Source organism: Somniosus microcephalus, chromosome 10 (assembly GCF_052327205.1).
Source record: "Somniosus microcephalus isolate GS21.2 chromosome 10, FLI_Smic_1.0, whole genome shotgun sequence".
NCBI lineage: Eukaryota > Metazoa > Chordata > Chondrichthyes > Squaliformes > Somniosidae > Somniosus > Somniosus microcephalus.
Genome location: NC_140996.1, coordinates 233,381,106 through 233,408,684, shown reverse-complemented (window position 1 = coordinate 233,408,684; position 27,579 = coordinate 233,381,106). Strand labels below are relative to the sequence as shown.

Genomic DNA, 27,579 nt, shown 5'->3' with positions numbered 1-27,579 from the left:
TGACGTCACGCGCTCCTGCGAATCTGAGCGCCGCCATTGGCCGAATCCGCGACACGTGATGAGCATCCGGGTTATTGCGCCAGTGGCCCCGCCTTCAACATCCGGGTATCTCTTACCGCTCCGTCCCAGCTAACGTCATCAACATCCGGGAACCCACCTTGCTCCGCCCACTCGGTAGGCGGGGCTACCACCCGCCGTGATGACGTCGTGCGTAAACGCGCGCATTGGGCGTGCCGTTGCGAGGAGCGCCGGTGCAATAATGCCGTCGTAGATAGCAGCACACCGAGAGAAAGTGATGGTGTCCAACAATACCGACTCCGTCCGCCGGGCCCCGAATCTCCGGTAAGATATCGCCGAACCGAATATCGGACGATGAGCGGGCTCGCTTTGAATTCTGGGATTTGTAGTCCTTGCCCTCAGCTCTTTTATTTAAACAAAAAATAAAATTCCTCTTTTTTTGAAGGAAACGGCGGGTCGCGGTGGGAAAATACAATATGAAAACAATTCAAATGATTCCAATTGGCGGCAGGAGTGTGTGTGTGAGGTGTTGGTGGGCGAAAGAGCCGGCGGCTGAGGGGCGCTGCAAAGCCCGCCGGGAGTTGTAGTCCGCTGGCTGCTTCCGGCGCTGGGCGGCGCGCACTGGCGGACTACAACTCCCGGCCGTCACCACGCCGGCATTGTCCTGTTGTCCCTGACAACGCGCCGCTGCCAGTGGAGGGAGGAGAGCAATGGACGAGGGAAGAGGCTCTTCTCCACCCAGCCTGCTCCACACAATATATACAGAATTTAGACCGAATATAGACACTCTGCACCCGGAGCCAAGGCATGGGTACGGTAGCATAGTGGCAATGTCACTGGACTAGTAATCCAGAGGACTGGACTGATGATCCGGAGACAATGAGTCCCTTAAATTGTGTCGGAATTAAATAAATGCTGAATATAAAGCTGGTGACAGTACTAATTTTAGAAGAAAACGTTTGTTACGCTTGCATGCAGTGGGAGGTTTTCACCCTGGGAAACTTTAATTTTACACCAGCAGCATAAATGCAAAGTATCTGAGGTTATAAATAGAAAGGACGGTAGCATAGTGGCAATGTTACTGGACTATTAATCCAGAGGACTGCACTAATGATCTGGAGACAAAAGTTCATAATCCCACCACGGCAGCTGGGGAATTTAAATTCAGTTAATTAAATAAATCTGGAATAAAAAGCTAGTATCAGTAATGGTGGCGGATTGTCGTAAAAACCCACCTGGTTCACCTAATGTCCTTTAGGGAAGGAAATCTGCCGTCCTTACCCGGTCTGGCCTATATGTGACTCCAGACCCACAGCAATATGGTTAAACATAGAAGATAGGAGCAGGAGTCGGCCATTCGGCCCCTCGAGCCTGCTCCGCCATTCAACGAGATCATGGCTGATCATCCAAATTCAGTACCCTGTCCCTGCTTTCTCCCCATATCCCTTGATCCCTTTAGCCTTAAGAAATATATCTAACTCCTTCTTGAATATATTTAATGAATTGGCCTCCACCGCCCTGTGTGGTAGAGAATTCCACAGGTTCACCACTCTCTGGGTGAAGAAATTCCTCCTCATCTCTGTCCTAAATGGCTTACCCCTTAGACTATGAGCCCTGGTTCTGGACTCCCCGGCCATCGGGAACATCCTTCCTGCATCTAGTCTGACTCTTAACTGCCCTCCAAAATTGCCTAGCAAGCCAGGGCAATTAGGGATGGGCAATAAATGCTGGTCTTGCCAGCGACGCCCACATCCTGAGCATGAATTTTAAAAAACACTAGAATAAAATCTGGGAAATTCCTCTCCGACCCACTCAGGTGATCGAAACTAGTCAGAATCATAGAATGGTTACAGCACAGGAGGCCATTTGGCCCGTCGAGCCTGTGCCAGCTCGCTGCAAGAGCACCTCAGCTAGTCCCACTCCCCTGCCCTTTCCCTGTTGCACTGCAAAATATTTTCCTTCAGGTACTTATCCAACTCCCTTTTGAAAGCCACGATTGAATCTGCCTCCACCCTTTCAGGCAGTGCATGCCCGATCTTAGTCCAGGAGATCACACTGTCCCGATAATGCTGTGTAACATCTATCTGCTTACAGGAAAGATGTGATTGCATTAGAGAGGGTGCAGAGGAGATTTACGAGGATGTTGCCAGGACTGGAGAATTTTAGCGATGAGGAAAGATTGGATAGGCTGGGTTTGTTTCCTTTGGAACAGAGGAGGCTGAGGGGAGACCTAATTGAGGTGTATAAATTATGAGGGGCTGAGATAGAGTGGATAGGAAGGACCTATTTCCCTTAGCAGAGAGGTCAATAACCAGGGGGCACAGATTGAAAGTAATTGGTAGAAGGATTAGAGGGGAGTTGAGGAGAATTTTTTTCACCCAGAGGGTGGTGGGGGTCTGGAACTCATAAGAACATAAGAAATAGGAGCAGGAGTAGGCCAATCGGCCCCTCGAGCCTGCTCCGCCATTCAATAAGATCATGGCTGATCTGATCCTAACCGCCAATCCACTATCACAGAACCATCTCCTGAATCTAACAGAATTAGACACACGAAATAGGAGCAGGATCAGGCTACATGGCCCCGGGCCCGCTCCGCTACCCACAGGGCCATGACCGATCCGAACCTAGACTCATGTCCAAATTCCTGCCCGCTCCCCATAACCCTTTATTCCCTTTACTTCTAGGAAACTGTCTATTTCTGTTTTAAATTTATGTAATGATGTAGCTTCTACAGCTTTTTGGGGCAGCATATTCCATGGACCTACCACCCTCTGAGTGAAGTAGTTCCTCCTCATCTCAGTTTTGAAAGAGCAGCCCCTTATTCTAAGACTATGCCCCCTAGTTCTAGTTTCACCCATCATCGGGAACATCCTCCCTGCATCCACCCGATCCAACCCCTTCACAATCTTATATGTTTCAATAAGATCGCCTCTCATTCTTCTGAACTCCAATGAGTAGAGTCCCAATCTACTCAACCTCTCCTCATATGTCCATCCCCTCATCCCCAGGATTAACCGAGTGAACCTTCTTTGTACTGACTCGAGAGCAAGTATGTCTTTTCTTAAGTATGGACACCAAAACTGTATGCAGTATTCCAGGTGCGGTCTCACCAATACCTTGTACAACTGAAGCAATACCTCCCTATTTTTATATTCTATCCCCCTAGCAATGAAAGCCAACATTCCATTGGTCTTCTTAATCACTTGCTGCACCTGCATACTAACCTTTTGAGTTTCGTGCACCAGGACCCCCAGATCCCTTTGTACTTCAGTACTTTCCAGTTTCTTGCCATTAAGATAATAACTTGCTCTACGATTTTTCCTGCCAAAGTGCATAACCTCACACTTTCCAGTATTGTATTCCATCTGCCAAATCTCTGCCCACTTACTTAGCCTGTCTATGTCCCCTTGCAGGTTTTTTATGTCCTCCTCACTCACTACTTTCCCTCCCATCTTAGTATCATCTGCAAACTTTGATATGTTACACTCGGTCCCCGCCTCCAAATCGTTAATATAGATTGTAAAGAGTTGGGGACCCAGCACTGACCCCTGTGGAACACCACTAGTTACTGATTGCCAGTCCGAGAATGAACCATTTATCCCAACTCTCTGCCTTCTGTTAGATAGCCAATCCTCTATCCATGCCAGAATATTACCCCCAATCCCGTGATTTTTTATCTTAAGCAATAATCTTTTGTGTGGCACCTTCTCAAATGCCTTTTGGAAGTCTAAATACACTACGTCCACTGGTTCCCCTTTATCCACCCGATATGTTACTTCCTCAAAGAACTCCAGCAAATTTGTCAAACATGACTTCCCCTTCATAAAACCATGCTGACTTTGTCCTATTAAATGATGATTATCCAAATGTCCTGTTACTGTCTCCTTAATAATGGACTCCAATATTTTACCTACCACAGATGTTAAGCTAACCGGTCTATAGTTTCCAGCCTTCTGCCTACTGCCCTTTTTAAATAAGGGCGTTACATTAGCAGTTTTCCAGTCTGCCGGGACCTTTGCTGATTCCAGGGAGTTTTGGAAAATTATTACCAATGCATCCACAATCCCTACCGCCACTTCCCTCAAGACCCTAGGATGTAAGCCATCCAGTCCAGGTGATTTATCTGCCTTGAGTCACATTATTTTACCGAGTACCACTTCCTTAGTGATTTTGATCGTGTTTAGCTCCTCCCCCCCCCTATAGCCCCCTGTTTGTCCAGTGTTGGGATATTCTTAGTGTCTTCTACTGTAAAGACTGATACAAAATATTCATTCAGTGTTTTTGCCATCTCCATATTTCCCACCATTAATTTCCCGGTCTCATCCTCTAAGGGACCAACATTTACTTTAGCCACCCTTTTTCTTTTTATATAACTATAAAAACTCTTATTATCTGTTTTTATATTTTTTGCTAATTTACTTTCATAATCTATCTTCCCTTTCTTAATCAATCTTTTTGTTACTTTTTGCTGTCTTTTAAAGTTTTCCCAATCCTCTATCCTCCCACTAGATTTGGCTACCTTATATGCCCTTGTTTTTAGTCGAATACTATCCTTAATTTCTTTACTTAGCCACAGATGGCTGTCTTTTCTTTTACACCCTTTTCTTCTCATTGGAATATATATTTTTTGGAAGTTGTAAAATAACTCCTTAAATGTACACCACTGATCATGTATCGTCTTACCCTTTAATCTATTTTCCCAATCCACTCTACTCAATTCCGCTCTCATACCTTCATAGTCTCCTTTATTCAAGCTTAGCACGCTTGTTTGAGATCCAACCTTCTCACCCTCTAATTGAATATGGAATTCAACCATGTTATGGTCACTCATTCCAAGGGGATCCTTTACTAGGACATTTTTAATTAATCCTGTCTCGTTACACTGGACCAGATCTAAGGTTGCTTGCCCCCTGGTCGGTTCAGTTACATACTGCTCAAGAAACCCATCCCTAATACACTCAATGAACTCATCCTCAAGGCAGCCCTGCCCAATTTGATTTGTCCAATTAATATGATAGTTAAAATCCCCCATAATTATAGATGTTCCCTTATTACAAGCCTCAACTATTTCCTGATTGATACTCCGTCCAACAGAGTTGCAGCTGTTCGGAGGCCTATAGACTACGCCCACTAGTGTTTTTTTCCCCTTATTATTCCTTACCTCCACCCAAACTGTTTCATTATCCTGATCTTTTGACCCAATATCATTTCTCTGTATTACAGTGATTCCTTCCTTTATTAACATAGCCACCCCACCTCCCCTTCCTTCCTGCCTGTCCTTCCTGATCGTTAAATAACCTGGTATGTTTAATTCCCAGGCATTGTCACCCTGCAGCCATGTTTCTGTAATGGCCACAAGATCATACCCATATGTAGTTATTTGTGTCATTAACTCGTCTATTTTGTTACAAATGCTACGTGCATTCAGATCGAGAACTTTCAAATATGTTTTGTGACACTTAGTTCCTGCTTTTGCCCTTTTTATTACTTTACCTTTTACTCCATACCTTCTGCCCCTTCCTGACACACTCTGGTTTTTAATTTCCCCACTGCTACCTAAGTCTATGACCTTCTCTGTTGTCATTTTTATTATTTGCTCTCTAGGAACCTCCCCCCCACTAGTTAGTTTAAAGCCCTCTCTACAGCCCTAGTTATATGATCCGCCAGGACTCTAGTCCCAGCACTGGCCAAGTGAAGCCCGTCCCAACGGAACAGCTCCCTCCTGCCCCAGTACTGGTGCCAGTGTCCCAGGAAGCAAAACCCATTTCTCCCACACCAGTCTTTGAGCCACGCATTTAACTCTCTAATTTTATTTGTCCTAGCCAAATTCGCTCGTGGCTCAGGTAATAATCCAGAGATTATTACCCTTGAGGTTCTGTTTTTTAATTTGACCCCTAGCTGCTCATACTCCTTTAACAGAACCGGCTTCCTAGTCCTATCTACGTCGTTTGTACCAACATGGACCACGACAACTGGATCCACCCCCTCCCACTGCAAGTTTCTTTCCAGCCCAGAGGACTGCCTGAAAGGGTGGTCAAGGCAGAAACCCTCATCACATTTAAAAAGTACTTGGATATGCACTTGAAGTGCCGTAACCTACAGGGCTATGGACCAAGAGCTGGGAAGTGGGATTAGGCTGGATAGCTCTTTTTCGGCCGGCACGGACACGATGGGCTGAATAGCCTCCTTCTGTGCCGTGAACTTCTAGGATTCTGTTGTACCTACACCCCAGCAAAATCGGTCACTGTCACTGCAGGGATACCAGGATTGCCAACCTTTATGCTTGTGTGGAGCCGAAACATTGGCATAGACCTGTTGGGCTGAATGGCCTATTTCTATATACTGTACTATATAACCCTCCCGTTTTGGTTGGGAGTCTCTCGGAATGGGCGATTGGTCTCCCGAGCGCTGCTGCTGGGGACCCGGGAGAATCGATCCACGTGTGGCCTGCAGCCAATCTGCGTTCTCTGGGCCCTGCTGGTCCCCCCGCTGTTTGGAACACACTTCTTAATTACTGGTTGTGAAGATGGCAGCTTCGGAGCTACTGTAAACTCAGTGATCCCTATTTACTGGGGGCAGAGAGGGAGAAAGAGCGACACAAGCTGGTGGGGGGGAGGGAGAGAGCAACACACTCTCTTGGGGGAGCAAGAAACAAACTGGGGGAGGAAGGGAGAGAGAACCACAAACTGGGGGATGTGGGGGGAGAAAGAGATCATGTCGGCCTTTAAATGTGCGCTGTTGTGTAATGTTTTTTTACGAGATTCAGGCAGCTTTGGTGCTTCTCCCTGAGGACTGGGCTTCAAGGGTGGGGAGAGACAGTCAGCAAATTGAATTAGGTTTAGCTTTGATTTATTACTTTTATAGCTTGCGTATTCATCAAATTGTTTGAAAACTTTAGTTAGAAGTTAGATTTAATCAAGGTGTTCAAAGTCACAGAGTTTTGATGGAGTAGATAAAGAGAAACTGTTTCCAGTGGCAGGAGGGTCGGTAACCAGAGGACACAGATTGAAGATAATTGTCAGAAGAACCAGCGGGGAGATGAGAATTTCTTTACGCAGCGAGTTGTTGTGATCTGGAACGCGCTGCCTGAAAGGGCGGTGGAAGCAGATTCAATAGTAACTTTCAAAAGGGAATTGGATAAATACTTGAAGGAGTAAAATTTACAGGGCTGTGGGGAAAGAGCAGGGGGAGTGGGACTAATTGGAGAGCTCTTTCAAAGAGCCGGCACAGGCACGATGGGCCGAATGGCCTCCTCCTGTGCTGTGCGGTTCTATGATTCCTCCTTTAAGACCTTCTTTGCCTCTGCGTCCATTTTTCTTTACAGATCTGAGAAGCTCCTGTGGGTCGTTTTTCTGCAGTAAAGGCAATGCAAGTTGTTGTAGACAGTGAGTGTTGGCAGAAGCCAATTCCATTACAATTCGGGCTGTTGACTGCAAAAAGCTGGTTTCCTGATTGAGCCTCATTGGAAACAAAATTTGCATTCTTCCACATGCTGTGTGTGGGTCAGCCTCCCCAGGTTTAACAATTAACTCCCACTCACGGACTATTGTTCACTGGACGTTATGCTGGTTGGGCACTCGGCGTGTTTTTCTTGTGTTTCCACGGCCTCGCCCCTCCCTATCTCTGTAACCTCCTCCGAGATCTCTGCGCTCCTCCAGTTCTGGCCTCTTGCGTATCTCCGATTTTAATCGCTCCACCATTGGCGGCCGTGCCTTCAGCTGGCTGGGCCCCGAGCTCTGGAATTCCCTCCCTAAACCTCTCCGCCACGCTACCTCATGCTCCTCATTTAAGACGCTCCTTAAAACCTACCTCTTTGACTAAGATTTTGGTTACTTATCCTAATATCTCCTTATGTGGCTCGATGTCAAATGGCCTTGGGATGTTTTACTCCGTTAAAGGCGCTATATAAATGCAAGTTACTGTTGTTGTTCCTGGTTCATCCAAAAGGTGGATAATACCATGATGACTGAGGAAGGAACAGGGGTTAAATCTGGTTCATCTATTGGATCTATTTACTAATTAACCTTACTAATTTTTTGCCCCTCCAGTTTGTACTATAACCAATAACTTGCTTTGTGCTTCGTTCCCGCAGGTCCGTTAACACAAAAGAGTATGACTCCATCTTGTATGGTCCAATTGTGGATTATTCCTTCAGAAATCTGGAAACTTTACCTGGTGACGTATGCTAATCTAGAAATCTTCATAACACTGCGCACTGTGTTCATTTTAATCGTGGGGGGAAAAAAAAGAAAGACTTGCATTTCTACAGCGCCTTTCACGACCTCAGGACATCCCAAAGCGCTTTACAGCCAATGAAGTACTTTTTGAAGTGGAGTCACTGTTGTAATGTGGGAAACGCGGCAGTCAATTTGCGCACAGCAAGCTCCCACAAACAGCAATGTGATACATGTCTAAATAATCTGATTTAAGTGATGTTGATGGAGGGATAAATATTGGCCCCAGGAAACCGGGGAGAACTCCCCTGCTCTTCTTCGAAATAATGGCCGTGGGATCTTTTACGTCCACCTGAGAGGGCAGACTGGCCTCGGTTTAACATCTCATCCGAAAGACGGTGCCTCCGACAGTGCAGCGCTCCCTCAGTACTGCCTGAGGACCGGAGTTTTCTTAGATGTTTGTGCTCAAGTCTCTGGACTGGGACTTGAACCCACAGCCATCTGAATCAGAGGCGAGGGGGCCACCCACTGAGCTACAGCTGATGCCATTTTAATTGTAATCGCAAGACTCCATTCATTCTCCAAGTGGTCAGCACAACACTTGTTCCTCCTAAGCTTCCAATACACCAGCTGTACCTGCCCTGTGCAGATATCCCTGTGGGGGTCTGGCATGTTTGGGAACCTGCTGATAGACCGGCTCCACTAGGTCACCACCTCCCTCCTCTTCCCCACCCACCCCCGAAGCCCCCTCCAACCTTCTCATTTGGCAGCTCACCAAGACTTCTTCGACAGCACCTCCCAAACCCGCGACCTCCACCACCTAGAAGGACAAGGGCAGCAGGCGCATGGGAACACCACCACCTCCAAGTTCCCCTCCAAGTCACACACCATCCTGACTTGGCAATATATCGGTTGTTCCTTCATCGTCGCTGGGTCAGAATCCTGGAACTCCCTCCCTAACAGCACTGTGGGAGTACCTTCACCACACAGACTGCAGCGGTTCAAGAAGGCGGCTCACCACCACCTTCTCAAGGGCAGCTAGGGATGGGCAATAAATGCCGGCCTTGCCGGCGACGCCCACATCCCAAGAATGATTTTTTTTTTAAATTCCCTCTGGTTGGAACTGATGACTGAAAATATGGGCGGGTGTATGTAAATTGAATTAAAATGAGGGATTACAGCTTCCACCATGCTTGCCCCAGTGGATGCGAGGACCACTGTTGGGCCCCACACTTCACTGTTATAAGGTGATCGGAAAGGGTCTCGGGGGGTGGGGGTTCCAGTGAAGAGGGGCCTTTTCTCTCAAGTAAAGTCTGCTGGCCGTGTCCTAACTCGCGCCAAGGCCCGGTCACCCATCACCCCCTGTGCTGGCTGACCTACATTGGCTCCCGGTCCAGCAACGCCTCGATTTAAAAATTCTCATCCTTGTTATCAAATCCCTCCCTGGGCCGCTTGAGTGAGGCACCGCAGGGCACCTGTAGAAGCAGAACCCCAGGGCGAGTGCAGCTTTCAGGAGGGCAAGAAAGTGAAAGGATTTGGAGCACAAGGTGGGAGAGAAAAGGTTGCATGACAACAATCCCACTGATGACGGTGCGTGGGGAGTGAGGGGACCCTGTCACCGAGGTTAGCAACGTTCGTGCCCAGATTACGCTGATATCAGAGAGGAGCTGTCCGAGCTTCTGGCTACAGTTCTTCAATCCTCCTTCAATACGTAAATTGTGTCAGGGACTGAGGTGTAACATCTTCGTTTAAGAAGGGAGGTGCGAGTTTAGGAGAAATTTAGAGCATGGAATGCTTTGCCACAGAGAGTGATTGAGACAGAGACCATCGCATCTTTTAAAGGGCAATTTGGATAAATATTTGAAGCTGAGGAAGATACAGGACTCTGGGGAAAGAGTGGGATTAGTTTGGGATTAATTCAGGACTATGGGGAGAGTGGGGCAGTGGGATTAGTTTGGGATTAATACAGGGCTATGGGGAGAGAGTGGGGCAGTGGGATTAGTTTGGGATTGATACGGGACGATGGGGAGAGAGCAGGGCAGTGGGATTAGTTTAAGATTGATACAGGACTATGGGGAGAGAACGGGACAGTGGGATTAGTTTGGGATTGATTCAGGGCTATGGGGAGAGAGCGGGGCAGTAGGATTAGTTTGGGATTGATACAGGGCTATGGGGAGAGCGGGACAGTGGGATTAGTTTGGGATTGATACAGGGCTATGGGGAGAGTGGGGCAGTGGGATTAGTTTGGGATTGATACAGGACTATGGGGAGAGAGTGGGGCAGTGGGATTAGTTTAGGATTGATACAGGGCTATGGGGAGAGAGCGGGGCAGTGGGATTAGTTTGGGATTGATACAAGGCTATGGGGAGAGAGCGGGGCAGTGGGATTAGTTTGGGATTGATACAGGGCTATGGGGAGAGAGCGGGGCAGTGGGATTAGTTTGGGATTGATACAGGGCTATGGGGAGAGAGCAGGGCAGTAGGATTAGTTTGGGATTGATACAGGGCTATGGGGAGAGAGCGGGGCAGTGGGATTAGTTTGGGATTGATACAGGGCTATGGGGAGAGAGCGGGGCAGTGGGATTAGTTTGGGATTGATACAGGGCTATGGGGAGAGAGCGGGGCAGTGGGATTAGTTTGGGATTGATACAGGGCTATGGGGAGAGAGCGGGGCAGAGGGATTAGTTTGGGATTGATACAGGGCTATGGGGAGAGAGCGGGGCAGTGGGATTAGTTTGGGATTGATACAGGGCTATGGGGAGAGAGCGGGGCAGTGGGATTAGTTTGGGATTGATACAGGGCTATGGGGAGAGAGCGGGGCAGTGGGATTAGTTTGGGATTGATACAGGGCTATGGGGAGAGAGCGGGGCAGTGGGATTAGTTTGGGATTGCTCTAGCAAAGAGCCAGCACACATTGAATGGGCCGAATGGCCTCATTCTGTGCTGTAAAATGGCATTGACTCGAGTTGTATTAATTTGTACGGTGTGGTTCCATTATTCTGCCAGGGCTCTCAGACTCCCACCTTTTTAACTATTTCTCTCCACCACGCAGACTGCCTTAACTTGACCCCGCGGACTGGGATCAGACCGAACCAGTACACAGAGGACAGGAAGCTGAAGAGCTGCTCCTTGCGTCTGAGCCACAACTACCTGTGCGACTTGAGCGGTCTGAAGCAGTTGATCGACAGCTTGTTGGTGGAACCCTGGCGATTGTTCTGGATCGATATCTCCTTCAACACCTTCCTCATCATCGATCCCGTAGGTTGCCAGGACGCTGGTTCTTATTTTTTCCCGCAATGAAATCAAACTCCTTTTCTTCCCTTACAGACCTCTGATTCGTCTGGCACTGAGGAGAGGGGCTCGGCAACTTCTAGGACCAGGAGAGGATCATTTGGCCCAACAATCGCATCCCTTTTACCCTCAACCCACCTACCCACCATCTCCCCAATCCCCCAACCCCACCTACCCACCTTCTCCCCATATCCCCCAACCCCACCCACCCACCTTCTCCCCATATCCCCAACCCCACCTACCCACCATCTCCCCAATCCCCCAACCCCTCCTACCCACCATCTCCCCAATCCCCCAACCCCACCTACCCACCATCTCCCCAATCCCCCAACCCCACCCACCCACCTTCTCCCCAATCCCCCAACCCCACCCACCCACCTTCTCCCCAATCCCCCAACCCCACCTACCCACCTTCTCCCCCTATCCCCAACCCCACCTACCCACCATCTCCCCAATCCCACCTACCCACCTTCTCCCCATATCCCCAACCCCACCCACCCACCTTCTCCCCAATCCCCCAACCCCACCTTCTCCCCAATCCCCCAACCCCACCTACCCACCTTCTCCCCAATCCCCCAACCCCACCTACCCACCTTCTCCCCCTATCCCCAACCCCACCTACCCACCATCTCCCCAACCCCACCTTCTCCCCCTATCCCCCAACCCCACCTACCCACCATCTCCCCAATCCCCCAACCCCACCTACCCACCTTCTCCCCCTATCCCCAACCCCACCTACCCACCTTCTCCCCATATCCCCCAACCCCACCCACCCACCTTCTCCCCATATCCCCAACCCCACCCCGCCACCTTCTCCCCATATCCTCAGCCCCACCTACCCACCTTCTCCCCATATCCCCAACCCCACCCACCCACCTTCTCCCCATATCCCCAACCCCACCCCCCCACCTTCTCCCCATATCCCCAAACCCCACCTACCCACCTTCTCCCCATATCCCCAACCCCACCTACCCACCTTCTCCCCATATCCCTCAACCCCACCTACCCACCTTCTCCCCATATCCCTCAACCCCACCCCCCACCTTCTCCCCATATCCCCAACCCCTCCTACCCACCTTCTCCCCCAATCCCACCAACCCACCTTCTCCCCATATCCCCAATCCCACCTACCCACCTTCTCCCCATACCCCCCAACCCCACCTACCCACCTTCTCCCCCAATCCCACCCCCCACCTTCTCCCCATATCCCCAACCCCTCCTACCCACCTTCTCCCCCAATCCCACCAACCCACCTTCTCCCCATATCCCCAATCCCACCTACCCACCTTCTCCCCATATCCCCAATTCCACCTACCCACCTTCTCCCCATACCCCCCAACCCCACCTACCCCCCATACCCCTCAACCCCACCTACCCACCTTCTCCCCATATCCCCCAACCCCACCTACCCACCTTCTCCCCATATCCCCCAACCCCAACTACCCACCTTCTCCCCATATCCCCCAACCCCACCTTCTCCCCATATCCCCCAACCCCACCTACCCACCTTCTCCCCATATCCCCCAACCCCACCCCCCACCTTCTCCCCATATCCCCAACCCCACCTACCGACCTTCTCCCCAATCCCCCACCTTCTCCCCCTAGCCCCCAACCCCTCCTACCCACCTTCTCCCCTGATCCCCCAACCCCACCCCCCCACCTTCTCCCCCTATCCCCCAACCCCCCACCTTCTCCCCATATCCCCAACCCCACTCCCCCATCCCCCAACCCCTCCTACCCACCTTCTCCCCCTATCCCCCAACCCCTCCTACCCACCTTCTCCCCCTATCCCCCAACCCCACCCACCCACCTTCTCCCCCAACCCCACCTACCCACCTTCTCCCCCTATCCCCCAACCCCACCCACCCACCTTCTCCCCCTATCCCCCAACCCCACCCACCCACCTTCTCCCCCAACCCCACCTACCCACCTTCTCCCCATATCCCCAACCCCACCCACCCACCTTCTCCCCCAACCCCACCTACCCACCTTCTCCCCATATCCCCAACCCCACCCCCCCACCTTCTCCCCCTATCCCCCAACCCCACCCCACCACCTTCTCCCCCTATCCCCCAACCCCACCTACCCACCTTCTCCCCCTATCCCCCAACCCCACCTACCCACCTTCTCCCCATATCCCCAACCCCACCTACCCACCTTCTCCCCATATCCCCAACCCCACCTACCCACCTTCTCCCCATATCCCCCAACCCCACCTACCCACCTTCTCCCCATATCCCCAACCCCACCTACCCACCTTCTCCCCATATCCCCCAACCCCACCTACCCACCTTCTCCCCATATCCCCCAACCCCACCTACCCACCTTCTCCCTATATCCCCCAACCCCACCTACCCACCTTCTCCCTATATCCCCCAACCCCTCCTACCCACCTTCTCCCCATATCCCCCAACCCCACCTACCCACCTTCTCCCTATATCCCCCAACCCCACCTACCCACCTTCTCCCTATATCCCCAACCCCTCCTACCCACCTTCTCCCCATATCCCCCAACCCCACCTACCCACCTTCTCCCTATATCCCCCAACCCCACCTACCCACCTTCTCCCCATATCCCCCAACCCCACCTTCGAGGAACTTGTTTTATTTGGGCAAGAGATTCTGAGTTATAGAATCTTCTCCCCAATCCCTCAGCCCCTTCTCTCTAAAGACAGATTGTCCCGCGACCCTCTTCACACTGTCTCCTTCAGTGTCCTTCCCTGGGAACTTGTTCTATAACTTGATTCCTGGGATTGGAAGCGTTTCCCTTGCTTGCCGCCTTACCAATTTTTAGCTCTCATTTGCTGGTATATGAACACTTCGCTACCCTGAGTAATTCTGCTTAAATCAACTTTGTCAATCTCCTTTCAATCTGGTAATGTTCAGTTAGGTCACTTCAGAATCTCTTGCCCAAATAAAACATGTTTCTTGCTCCTCAAATTCCTGATAGTCGACATCATTGTCATTGCTTGATTTCTTTTCTCAACAGCCCAATTCCTTCCACTCCCTCCGTGGCCTCGCCCCCTCCCTATCTCTGTAACCTTACTCCAGCCCGACAACCAAGATCTCTGCACACCTCCAATTCTGGGCTCGAGCGCATCCCCCACTCCCTTCGTCACACCATTGGTGCCTTCAGCTGTCTAGGCCCTCAGCACTGGAATTCCCACCGCCTCTCTCCTTAAAAACTACCTCTGACCAAGCTTTTAAGTTGCCCCTCCTACACTGTCCCATCAAACACTCCCAGGGCAGGTACAGCACGGGTTAGATACAGAGTAAAGCTCCCTCTACACTGTCCCATCAAACACTCCCAGGGCAGGTACAGCACGGGTTAGATACAGAGTAAAGCTCCCTCTACACTGTCCCATCAAACACTCCCAGGGCAGGTACAGCATGGGTTAGATACAGAGTAAAGCTCCCTCTACACTGTCCCATCAAACACTCCCAGGACAGGTACAGCACGGGTTAGATACAGAGTAAATCTCCCTCTACACTGTCCCATCAAACACTCCCAGGGCAGGTACAGCACGGGTTAGATACAGAGTAAAGCTCCCTCTACACTGTCCCATCAAACACTCCCAGGGCAGGTACAGCACGGGTTAGATACAGAGTAAAGCTCCCTCTACACTGTCCCATCAAACACTCCCAGGGCAGGTACAGCACAGATTAGATACAGAGTAAAGCTCCCTCTACGCTGTCCCATCAAACACTCCCAGGGCAGGGACAGCACGGGTTAGATACAGAGTAAAGCTCCCTCTACACTATCCCATCAAACACTCCCAGGGCAGGGACAGCACGGGTTAGATGCAGATGACACAAAACTTGGAAGTATAGTGAACAGTGAGGAGGATAGTGATAGATTTCAAGAGGACATAGACAGGCTGCTGAGATGGGCAGACACGTGGCAGATGAAATTTAATGCAGAAAAGTGTGAAGTGATACTTTTTGGTAGGAAGAATGAAGAGAGGCAATATAAACTAAAGGGTACAATCCTAAAGGGGGTGCATGAACAGAGAGACCGGGGGTATATGTGCACAAATCATTGAAGGTGGCAGGACAGGTTGATAAAGCAGTTTAAAAAAACATACGGGATCCTGGGCTTCATAAATAGAGGTATAGAGTACAAAAGTGTGGAAATGATGAACCTTTAGTTGAGAGTGCTACTCACTGAGCCACGACTGACGCCTGTTTTTCGGGAATTAGGAACAAACGCAATGAATGTTACTGGATGAACTGACAATGATTGTATATAGAATAAAGCCACCGTCACTTCGGTTTGTGGGGTGGGGGGTTTATCGATGGCTGATTGTCGCCCTTTTGATCTCTCGATAGGTCCTGATCCAGTGCACCAACCTGCAGATCCTGAATCTCCATGGCAACCAGATCTGCGAGCTGTTCGAGGTGGACAAGCTGGCCTCACTGTCCCACTTGCGGACCCTGACGATACACGGCAACCCCATGGAACTGCTGAAAGGCTACAGGTACCCTGACCAGGCGTCTCTGCCTCCTCCGCCCCCCGCCAGCAACAGACTCTCGCTGCCCCCTTTCAGTAAACCAGTGAACTGCAGCGTAAACCCAAGACCAAATGCATCTACTCCCGAGGGGCAATGGCAAGTCGCTCGGGTACAATCCTTCAGCCGCGACTCTCTCTCCCACTCTGCCTCTCTCTCTGTCTTTTTCTCTCGATCCTTCTCTTTATCTCTGTTTCTTACCCTCTCGCCACCTCTCTGTCTTTCTCTCTATCCCTCTATCTCTGTGTCTTTCTCTCTCTATCCTTCTCTCTGTGTCTCTCTCCTTCTCTCTATCCTTTTATCTGTGTCTCTCTCTTCATTCTTGTCCCCCTCTCTCTATATCTCTTCCTCTCTTTTCACCTCTCTCCCTCTCTCTTTCTGTCTCTCTCTCTCTCTATCCCTCTGTTTATCTGTCTGTGTCTCTTTCTCTCTCTCTATCTCTGTCTCTCAAAGCAGACATACCTTGCAGGACGAGGGGCGTTGGTCAGCTATTTGACCAAGGACTGCATCGCAGTCGAGCCCTGATCTTGTCCTGGCTCCTCCATAGCTCAGTGGGTGCTGAGGCTGATATGGAATGTCGTCCCCCCCCCAGCACCGCCTGGTAACTCGGTACAAATCAGGGCAGGTCTGTGATGTCTCTTCACTTGGGTAATCGACACAAACCGCCACGTCCAATCAGGATTAGAGCGTCAGTGGCAAGGAGGCATCTATTGCCCATCCCTAATTGTCCTGAGAGCTTTAAGACTCAAGCACATTGGTGTGGGGCTGGAGTCACGTACAGGCCCAGACCGGGTGAGGACGGCAGGTTTCCTTCCCTGAGGGACATCAGTGAACCAGTTGGGTTGTTACGACAATCTGACAGCTTCATGGTTACCAATCAGCAGAATTATTGAATTCAGTTTCTCATTTTGCCCTGGTGGCATTTAAACTCACTCACTCTGGATTGTTCATCTGGTACCATAAATACTAGGCTACCGTACACTAGATTAGACTTGCATTTATACAGCCAATTCCATAACCTCAGGACATCCCAAAGCACTTTACAGCCATTGAAGTACTTTTTGAAGTGCAGTCACTGTTGTAATGTAGGAAACGTGGCAGCCGATTTGTGCACAGCAAGCTCCCACAAACAGCAATGTAATAATGACCTGATCATCTGTTTTAGTGATACTGGTTGAGGGATAAATGCGAGGTCAGGAGGACCACACTGCAGCCTATGAAACACAAGCAGAGAGGACCTGCGGGAAGGAGGGAGGAGGACAGTAGGAGTATGTTTGTGTGTGTGTGTTAGGCCGATGTAGCAGAGCCTGGTCTCCAATCGTCTTGGATCTCCTTGCCATTGGACCCAGACCTTGCTCTGCCAAGTAGCTGGTGTGCAACGGCCACCCCACATTAAAAGAATTCACGCACAGGCATCTTCCACCCTTTAAAATGAAGATCGGGATCTGGAACGTCAGGACCCTCATGGACAACCGCAACAGTGACAGACTGGAACGCCGTGCTGCTATCGTTGCCCGGGAGCTCAGACGTTTCGACATTGACATCGCCGCCCTATGTGAGACCCAGCGGGCAGGGGAAGGCCAGCTCAAGGAGCAAGGCGGTGGCTACACCTTCTTCTGGAAAGGCAAACCTGAAGAAGAACGCCGCCTCCATGAGGTGGGCTTCGCCATAAACAATGAGCTAGTTGAACATCTCAGAGACTCCCCTTGTGGAATAAACGAGCGCCTCATGACTCTACGACTCCCCCTAGCCCGGAACCAGTGCGCTACGGTCATCAGTGCGTACGCCCCAACACTGGAAGCCACAGACAAGACCAAAGAGGAATTCTACTCCAGCCTCGAACAATCCCTGTCCCGAGTCCCAACGGGCAACAAGCTGATCCTCCTTGGCGACTTTAACGCCAGAGTTGGAAAGGACACAGACCTCTGGGGAGGTGTGATCGGCAGAGAGAGGGAGTAGGGAAAGCCAACTGCAACGGTACCCTCCTCCTAACGAAATGCTTAGAACATGGCCTCGTCATAACCAACACCTTGTTCCGTCAGAGAGACAAGTACAAGGCTTCATGGCAGCACCCTCGCTCCAAGCACTGGCATCTGTTGGACTATGTCATCATCCGAGCGAGGGACCGCAAGGACGTCCGCATCACCCGCGCCATGACAGGAGCTGACGCCTGCTGGACAGACCACCGCCCAATCCGCTCTGTCATCTCCATCAATGTAGCCCCAAAACAGCGGCGGCAACAGAAGCAATACCGCAGGAAAATCAACGCTGGAGCACTCAAAGACCCCACTGTAGTGGTTCGTGTAAATCGCCACTATATAAAAGAGTTTAGCTTCGACGAACTATAAATAAGTTGTTTATTTACCAGAACAGGATAATACAGCAGATAAGGTAGCAGGTAAGATGGCTGACTGCAGGAGCACCATATTGTAGATCACAGGATAATTACAGCAGGTAAGGTGGCTGACTGCAGGAACACCATGTTGTAGGTCTTACGGTAAGTAAGATAGCAGGTAAGATGGCTGACTGCAGGAGCACCATGTTGTAGACCTTGTCCCAGCGGGGACTCCACAAGGACTGCGTTCCCAGTCCCGTGGGGAGCGTGTGGGGAGCCTCATGACCTCCTCACACTCGGCTCTATATTCCCGACGTCACGTGACCGCGTCATGACGTCAGCACGTTCACGTGCGCTTAGGCGGTCACGTGACTTGCGCCGTTGTCAGTGCATCTCCCCGTTACGGAGGCTGGCCTTTAAGGCCGAGGTTACTAGGCCGGGCTGTGCCAGTACTTGCCGCGGGAGCGGAGAATCCCTTCGCTCCCGCTTGCCGGCTGATGCAGCCGAAGTCTCGATAGGCCGGGCTATGCCGGCGGCCGTCTTGGAAGCCCGAATCGGGCCGGCGGCCAGTTCGCGTGTGACGTCAGCGCGTTAGGTCGGCGGCCGACGCGCATGCGTCACGTGATGCGTGACATCAGCGCGTTAGGTTGCCTCTTAAAGGGGCAACAGCCCAACAGGTAAGTTAAAGAGGCAACAGCCCTAACTGGTAAGTTATACAATTAAGTAAATTAAGTACATACAGTTAGGTAAATTATACATACATAAATAAGTTAAGTTAAAGGGAATTATGTATATATCTCAATATAAAAGACAACCGTTGGGACTGCCACACCACTAAGAAAGCCCTATTCAGCCTGTGCCTCACAACCAACCTAACGACTCCCAGTGATGCAGAGACAGTGTCCACAGCGCCTGGTCTGCACTCCAGGCCTTCATAATCAGCACCTGTGAAGAGGCGCTCGGTCACTCGACCAGGAAACACGAAGACTGGTTCGACGAGATCCAGGAGCTAATAAGCCGCAAGGACAAGGCATTCCTGATCGGGAAACACCAACAGAACTCGAGAGCAAGAAAGCAGCTCTACAGACGTCTGAATGCCGAGGTCCAACAAAAAACTCGCGATCTAAAGAACAGATGGTGGGTGGAGAAAGCGCAGGAGATACAACAGCTAGCCGACAACCACGACATGCGTGAATTCTTTAGCGTAGTCAAGACCACCCACGGCCCAAGCACCCAAGGTCCTACCCCACTGTGGGCCAGGAACGGAGAGGTACTCATCAAGGACAGAGAGGCAGTCAGTGCCCACTGAAAGGAGCACTTCGAAGATCCCCTTAACCGAGACTCTGTCTTCGACACGAGTGTCCTCAACTCCATCCCGCAGCATGCTACCTGCCACCACCTCAGCACAACCCCAGCCCGGCATGAGGTTGAAAAGGCCATCCGACAACTGAAGAACAACAAGGCCTCAGGAGCAGATGGAAGCCCCGCCGAGATGCTAAAACATGGCGGAGAAGCACTATTGGTGCAAATACATGAACTCATTTCTCTTATTTGGAAGGAGGAGAGCATGCCAGGGGATCTCGGACTCCGTAATCGTGACTATCTTCAAGAAAGGTGACAAGTCCAATTGCAGTAATTAGAGTCTCCCTGCTGTCTGCCACAGGGAAAGTCATCGCAAGAATCCTCCTCAATCGCCTTCTCCCAGTGATTGAAGAGCTCCTCCCAGAGTTGCATTGTGGATTCCGCCCACTAAGGGGCACAATGGACACGATCTTCGCCGCACGTCAATTACAAGGGAAATGCAGGGAACAGCACCAACCACTGTACATGGCCTTCGTTGACCTCACAAAGGCCTTCGACACCATCAACCGTGAGGGATTATGGAGTGTCCTCCTCAAATTCGGCTGCCCTCAGAAGTTTGTCACCATCCTCAACCTGCTTCACGACGACATGCAAGCTGTGATCCTGACCAATGGATCCACCACAGACCCAATTCACGTACGGACCGGGGTCAAGCAAGGCTGTGTCATCGCACCAATACTCTTCTTGATCTTCCTGGCTGCAATGCTCCATCTCACCCTCCGTAAGCTCCCTGCTGGAGTGGAGCTTGATGCGCTATCAACAATACCAAAGACTACGAGATGGACTTAAATGAAGTAGGCTAAGAACTAGAGCATGCCTCTGCTAGTGAATCCATCCTAAGAGCTCTCGGGGGAAGGGTGGTGAGTCACCTTTATACCCGGGCTTAGGGGTGGAGCCAGGGGCTGAGACATGCCTGGACTTGTACAGGGTTAACAGTGGTTTACCACACAGGCATGTACAGGTTAACAGTGGTTTACCACATTCACCCTTCGTTTAAAAAAGAGTCCGGCGGGGTGAAGTGTTTCAAAAGTTCGTATACGAAAGTCTCTCCGGGGGTCTTGTCTGCCGTAATGATCTTCGTGGTGCTGGTTGCGGCGGTTCTTTGCCCGCGGCCGCTTCTTGCGTGGGACGGAGCACTGGCGTGTCGTCCTCTCGGGGTAGGGATGGCACCGGCATGTCGTCAGTTCGTGGTAGACACCCCGGTGGTGCGTCGTGGGTAGTGGTGGTGGGTGGAGGTAGTGGATGGTGATCGATGGTGTTTCGGGTGGTACCTGAGGGTGCGAGGTCTCTAATTGAGACTGTGTCCTCCCGCCCGTCAGGATACGCCACGTAGGCGTACTGTGGGTTGGCGTGGAGGAGGTGAACCTTTTCGACCAGGGGGTCCGTCTTCTGGCTCCTCACGTGTTTCCTGAGCAGGACAGGTCCCGGAGACGTCAGCCATGGCGGTAGTGATGTCCCCGAGGTGGATTTCCTGGGGAAGACGAACATCTTCTCGTGAGGGGTGGCGTTTGTGGCAGTACAGAGCAGTGATCGTATGGAGTGGAGCGCATCGGGGAGGACATCTTGCCAGCGGGAGATTGGGAGGCCCTTGGATTTTAGGGCGAGCATGGCGGTCTTCCACACCGTTGCGTTCTCCCTCTCTACCTGTCCGTTACCCCGGGGGTTGTAGCTGGTAGTCCTGCTCGTGGCTATGCCCTTCTCGAGCAGGTACTGGCGCAGCTCGTCGCTCATGAACGACGAGCCCCTGTCGCTGTGGATGTAATTGGGGAAGCCAAATATGGCGAACAGGTCGTGGAGGCACCTGATGACTGTGGCGCTGGTCATGTCCGGGCAGGGGATGGCGAAGGGGAAACGGGAGTACTCGTCAGTAATATTGAGGAAGTACATGTTGCGGTCAGAGGAGGGAAGGGGCCCCTTGAAATCGACGCTGAGACGTTCGAAGGGGCGGGTGGCTTTAATCAGGTGTGCCCTGTCTGGCCTATAAAAATGCGGTTTGCATTTGGCACAGACCTGGCAGTTCCTGGTCATGGTCCTGACCTCCTCGATGGAGTAAGGCAGGTTGCGAGCTTTAATAAAGTGGAAGAACCTGGTGACCCACGGGTGGCAGAGATCATTGTGGAGGGTCCGTAGCCTATCGACTTGTGCGTTGGCACATGTCCCACGGGATAGGGCGTCTGGGGGCTCATTAAGTTTCCCGGGCCGGTATAAGATATCTTAGTTGTAGGTGGATAACTCGATCCTCCACCGCAATATCTTATCATTTTTGATTTTCCCCCTTTGTCTGTTGTTAAACATAAATGCTACTGACCGTTGGTCAGTGAGCAGGGTGAAACGTTTACCAGCCAGGTAATGTCTCCAGTGCCGTACAGCCTCCACTATCGCCTGGGCCTCCTTCTCGACTGAGGAGTGTCGAATTTCGGGGCCCTGGAGGGTCCGTGAAAAGAAGGCCACGGGTCTCCCCGCCTGGTTAAGGGTTGCGGCTAGGGCGAAGTCGGATGCATCGCTCTCCACTTGGAAAGGGATGGACTCATCCACTGCGTGCATTGTGGCCTTCGCAATGTCCTCTTTTATGAGGGTGAAGGCCGCACGGGCCTCTGCCGTCAGGGGGAAGGAGGTTGACTTGATGAGGGGCCGGGCTTTGTCCGCATAGTTGGGCACCCACTGGGCGTAGTAAGAGAAGAACCCTAGGCATCTCTTCAGGGCTTTTAGGCAGTGGGGGGGAGGGGGGGGGTAGTTCCAGGAGGGGGCGCATTCGGTCGGGGTCGGGGCCGATGACTCCGTTTTCCACCACGCAGCCAAGAATAGCGAGGCGCACAGTGCGGAACATACATTTTTCTCTGTTGTATGTCAGATTCAGCCGTTGGGCCGTACAGAGGAATTTTTCTAGGTTGGCGTCGTGGTCCTGCCGGTCATGGCCGCAGATGGTGACGTTGTCTAGATAGGGGAAGGTGGCCTGCAGCGCGTTCTGGTCAACCATCCGGTCCATCTCCCTTTGGAAGACCGAGACCCCGTTGGTGACGCCGAAGGGGACTCGGAGGAAGTGGTAGAGGCGACCGTCGGCCTCGAAGGCCGTGTACTGGCGGTCCTCAGGCCTGATGGGGAGCTGGTGGTATGCCGACTTCAGATCAATCGTCGAGAATACCCGGTATTGTGCTATCTGGTTGACCATGTCAGATATGCGGGGAAGTGGGTATGCGTCTAATTGCGTGTATCGATTGATCGTCTGGCTGTAATCAATAACCAGGCGCTGTTTTTCGCCAGTCTTTACTACCACCACTTGGGCTCGCCATGGGCTGGTGCTGCCCTCGATAATCCCTTCCCTCAGGAGTCTTTGTACTTCTGATTTAATAAAGCTCCTATCCCCGGCACTGTACCGCCTGCTTTTAGTAGCAATTGGCTTGCAGTCTTTGGCGAGGTTAGCGAACAACGGGGGGGGTTTGACCTTCAGGGTGGACAGGCTGCATACTTTGCGCGGCGCCGTGTTTAAATTCTGCTGGCTGCAGACTGTAAGTGGGGGCAGGGGCCCGCCATATGCCATCGTGACGCTCTCCAGATGGCACTGGAAGTCTAATCCTAGCAGTACGGGAGCGCAGAGCTGTGGCAGGACGAGGAATTTAAACTCTCTGTACTCCACGCCGTTCACTGTCAGAGTCGCTACACAGTAGCCGCTGACGTCCGCCGTATGGGACTTTGAGGCCATAAAGACCTGGTGGCGTGTGCGCATAACCGATAGGGAGTAGCGTCGCACCGTGTCGGGGTGGATGAAGCTCTCCGTGTTTCCGCAGTCGAAAAGGCAATTTGTGGCATGGCCATTTACCTTTACGTTCATCATGGACCTGGCTAGTTGATGGGGCCTAGATTGGTCCAGGGTGATGGAGGCCATCGTCGAGGTCGGTGGGTCGCTGTAGTATTCGCCCGCGCCGAGGGCCTGGTCCCGAGATGGTGTCCAAGATGGCGGCTCCCCCTCGGCTGGTGGTGTCCAAAATGGCGGCCCGCACGGCTCACACGTGGTTGGTGGGGTCCAAAATGGCGGCCTGTATGGTTCACACGCGGCGCTGCTGGAATTGGGGGTCGATTTCGCCTTGCACACTCTCGCGTAGTGGCCTTTCTTGCTGCATTTGGAGCAGGTCGCGTCCTTTGCTGGGCATTGCTGTCTGGGGTGCTTGGCCTGGCCGCAGAAGTAGCATTTCTGGCCTCTGGTCATTGCAGCTGTAGTTGGGCTGCTGGCGGCTTGTGGCCTTACCGGGTCCCAAGATGGCTGCTCCCGTGGCATCCACGTAGCCATCCAGTCAGGGGGGTAGGCGTCCATGTTCTGGAGGGCCACGTCTAACGAGTTAGCGAGGGCCACCGTCTTCTGCAGGTCGAGCCCCCTCTGTTCCAGCAGCCTCTGCCGAGTATAGTTGGACCTGATGCCAGCTACGTAGGCGTCTCGGATCAGGTCTTCCGTGCATTCCTTGGCCGTCACCGCTTTGCAATTACAGTCCCGGCCGAGGACTCTCAGTGTCAGTAAATATTCAGCGCCCGATTCCCCGGGGCGCTGTTTTCGGGTAGCCAGGAGGTGTCTGGCGTAGACCTCATTAACGGGCCTCACGTATTGTTCCTTTAACGTCGCGATGGCGGCCGCGTAAGTAGTGGCGTCTCGGATGATCGAGTAGACTCGGTGGCTCACCCGTGAGTTCAAGACAAGCCGTTTCGCGTCATCTGTAGTGACAGTAGTGCTGGAGGCCTCCAGGAAGGCTTTGAAACAGCTCAGCCAGTGTTCAAAGTTATTGGCTGCATCTGCTGCTTGAGGATCCAGGTCTAAACGTTCCGGCTTCAAGATTTGCTCCATGTTGAAAATTAGTCAATAAAATTGATGCGCTATCAACAATACCAAAGACTACGAGATGAGTCACCTTTATACCCGGGCTTAGGGGTGGAGCCAGGGGCTGAGATATGCCTGGACTTGTACAGGGTTAACAGTGGTTTACCACAGAGCTAATCTACAGAACAAACGGGAAACTGTTCAACCTCCGTTGCCTCCAGTCCAGATCCAAGGTCATCCCATCCTCTGTCATCCAACAGTATGCAGACGACACTTGCGTCTGCGCACACTCTGAGGTCGAACTCCAAACCATCGTCAACACCTTCACTGAAGCGTACGAGAGCATGGACCTTACACTAAACATCCGTAAGACAAAGGTCCTCTACCAACCTGCCCCCGCCACACAGTACTGCTCCCCGATTATCAAAATCCATGACGAGGCCTTGGACACCGTGGACCACTTTCCACACCTCAGGAGCCGACTGTCAACAATGGCAGACGTCGATGACTAAGTCCAACACCGCCTTCAGTGTGCCAGTGCAGCCTTCGGTCGCCTGAGGAAGAGCGTGTTTGAAGACCAGGACCTCAAACCCGGCACTAAGCTCATGGTCTACAGAGCAACAGTGATACCCGCCCTGCTGTATGCTTCAGAGACATGGACCATGTACAGCAGGCACCTCAAAGCACCGGAGAGGTACCACCAACCTTGCCTCCGCAAGATCCTGCAAATCCATTGGCAGGATAGGCACACCAACGTCAGTGTTCTCGCTCAGGCCAACATCCTCAGCATCGAAGCTTTGACCACGCTCGATCAGCTCCGATGGACGGGTCACATCGTCCGCATGCCCGATACGAGACTCCCAAAACAAGCGCTCTACTCGGAGCTCTGGCACGGCAAGAGAGCCCCAGGTGGGCAGAGGAAACGCTTCAAGGACCCCCTCAAAGCCTCCTTGAAAAAGTGTAACATCCCCACCGACACCTGGGAATCCCTGGCCCAAGACCGCACAAAGTGGAGGAGAAGCATCCGGGAAGGCGCCGAACACCTCGAGTCTCTTCGCCGGGAGCAAGCGGAAGCCAAGCGCAGGCAGCACAAGGAGCGCACGTCAACCCAAGCACCCCACCCACCCGCCCCTTCAACCACCGTCTGCCCCACCTGTGACAGAGACTGTCGGTCCCGCATTGGACTCATCAGTCACCTGGTGAGAGACTGCCTAAGAAGAAAAGAAATATTGGCCAGGGCACCAGGGAGAACTCCTCTGCTCCTCTTCAGAATAGTGCCATCCACCTGGGGACCTTGGTTTGATGTCTCATCTGAAAGAAGCTGGGATCCTCCTGCTCCATGTATCACGCCGTGCAGTGAACATACCCACTGAGCTATTGGGGAACCCGGCAGGAATTATTTCCCCATCGCCCCTCCTGCAGTGAATTACCCCGCTCTCTGAGTCATAATTAGACATTATGAGCAACTTTAAACAAGAGACTCTGCACCTTAGAATCACAGAATGATACAGCACAGGAGGCCATTCAGCCCATCCTGCCTGTGTCTTTGAAAGAGCTCTCCAATTAGTCCCACTTCCCCCTGTTCTTTTCCCATAGTCCTATAAAATTTTTCCTTTCCAAGTATTTATCCAATTGCCTTTTGAAAGTTATTCTTGAATCTGCTTCCACTGCCCTTTCGGGCAGCGCATTCCAGATCACAACAACTCGCTGCGTAAAAAAAGTGTCTCCTCCTTCCCAGTTCTTCTTGTCCCTCTTCGCCTTCACTCTGGGATCCTGGGCTTTATAAATGCAGTACATAAGCCAGGGCGTTACGCTGAACCTTTATAAATCTCTGGTTCGGCCCCAGCTGGAGATTTGTGTCCAATTCTGGGCACCGCACTTTAGGAAGGATGTCAAGGCCTTGGAGAGGGTGCAGAGGGGATTTACTAGAATGGTTCCAGGGATGAGGGACTTCAGTTACATGGAGAGACTGGAGAAGCTGCGATTGTTCTCCTTCGAGCAGAGAAGGTCAAGAGGAGATTTGATAGAGGTGTTCAAAATTGAGGGGTTTTGATCTCGAGTGAAGGAGAAACTGTTTCCACTGGCGGGAGGGTCGGTAACCAGAGGACACAGATTGAAGGTGATTGGCCAAAGAACCAGAGGGGAGACGAGGAGAATTTTTTTTTCGCAGCGAGTTGTTGTGATCTGGAACGCGCTGCCTGAAAGGGCGGTGGAAGCAGATTCAATAGTAACTTTCAAAAGGGAATTGGATAAATACTTGAAAAGGAAAAAATTGTAGATCGATGAGGAATTTTAAGAACATAGGAAATAAGAGAAGTAAGCCATTCGCCCCCTCGGGCCTGCTCCGCCATTCAATAAGATCATGGCTGATCTTCGACTCAACTCCACCGTCCCGCCCGATCCCCATATCCCTCGATTCCCCTAGAGTCCAAAAATCTATCAATCTCAGCCTTGAATATACTCAACGACTGAGCCTCCACAGCCCTCTGGGGTAGAGAATTCCAAAGATTCACCGCCCTCTGAGTGAAGAAATTCCTCCTCATCTCAGTCCTAAATGACCGACCCCTTATCCTGAGACTAATGTTGTTTGATAATGCTGCCGTGAAGCACCTTGGGACATTTTACGACGTTAAGGGCACTATATAAATGCAAGTTGTTGCTGAAAGAGGTGAGTGGGATTAATTGGATAGCTCTTGCAAAGACTGGCTCCTTCTGCGCTGTACGATTCTATGCAACCCCAGCTGCTGGAGTTTAACACTTTCTCTCTCTCTCTCCCTCAAGGAGCTACATAGTGGGGATCATCCCACAGTTAAAGTCGCTGGACTACAGCACAATCACCAAACAAGACCGCTCCACTGCCGCCGTCCTCAAGACATTCATCAAACACAAGCACCCTGCCAGGAGAAAGTACGAGTAGATTCCACAGCGGTGCCGCCGCTGGATTTTTCCCTGTGCCGTGTCGGTGCCGGTGCAATCCCTGCTGGATTCCGGGCAGGAGCAGAGTCGCTGAATTGGGAATGTCGAAACTCTTATTTTGATAATTGATGGAGTTGATTGTTGATGATTATTAACAAGATTATTCGATGTC

General features: G+C 51.6%; 1 protein-coding gene across 2 annotated transcripts; it reads left to right on the top strand.

The window, feature by feature from the left end:
* The first annotated feature begins 5 nt into the window (after positions 1–5).
* On the top strand, positions 6–27,579 carry lrrc51 (leucine rich repeat containing 51). Of its 2 annotated transcripts, none has more exons than XM_085999786.1 (5): positions 6–342; positions 8,111–8,193; positions 11,244–11,449; positions 15,812–15,960; positions 27,273–27,579. In XM_085999786.1, the coding sequence occupies exons 1-5, from the start codon at positions 296–298 to the stop codon at positions 27,406–27,408; spliced, it is 621 nt and encodes a 206-aa protein (XP_085855912.1). In that variant the 5' UTR covers positions 6–295; the 3' UTR covers positions 27,409–27,579. The 2 variants fall into 2 exon arrangements, with proteins under 2 accessions (XP_085855912.1, XP_085855911.1); XM_085999785.1 differs by lacking the exon at positions 6–342 and adding an exon at positions 711–829.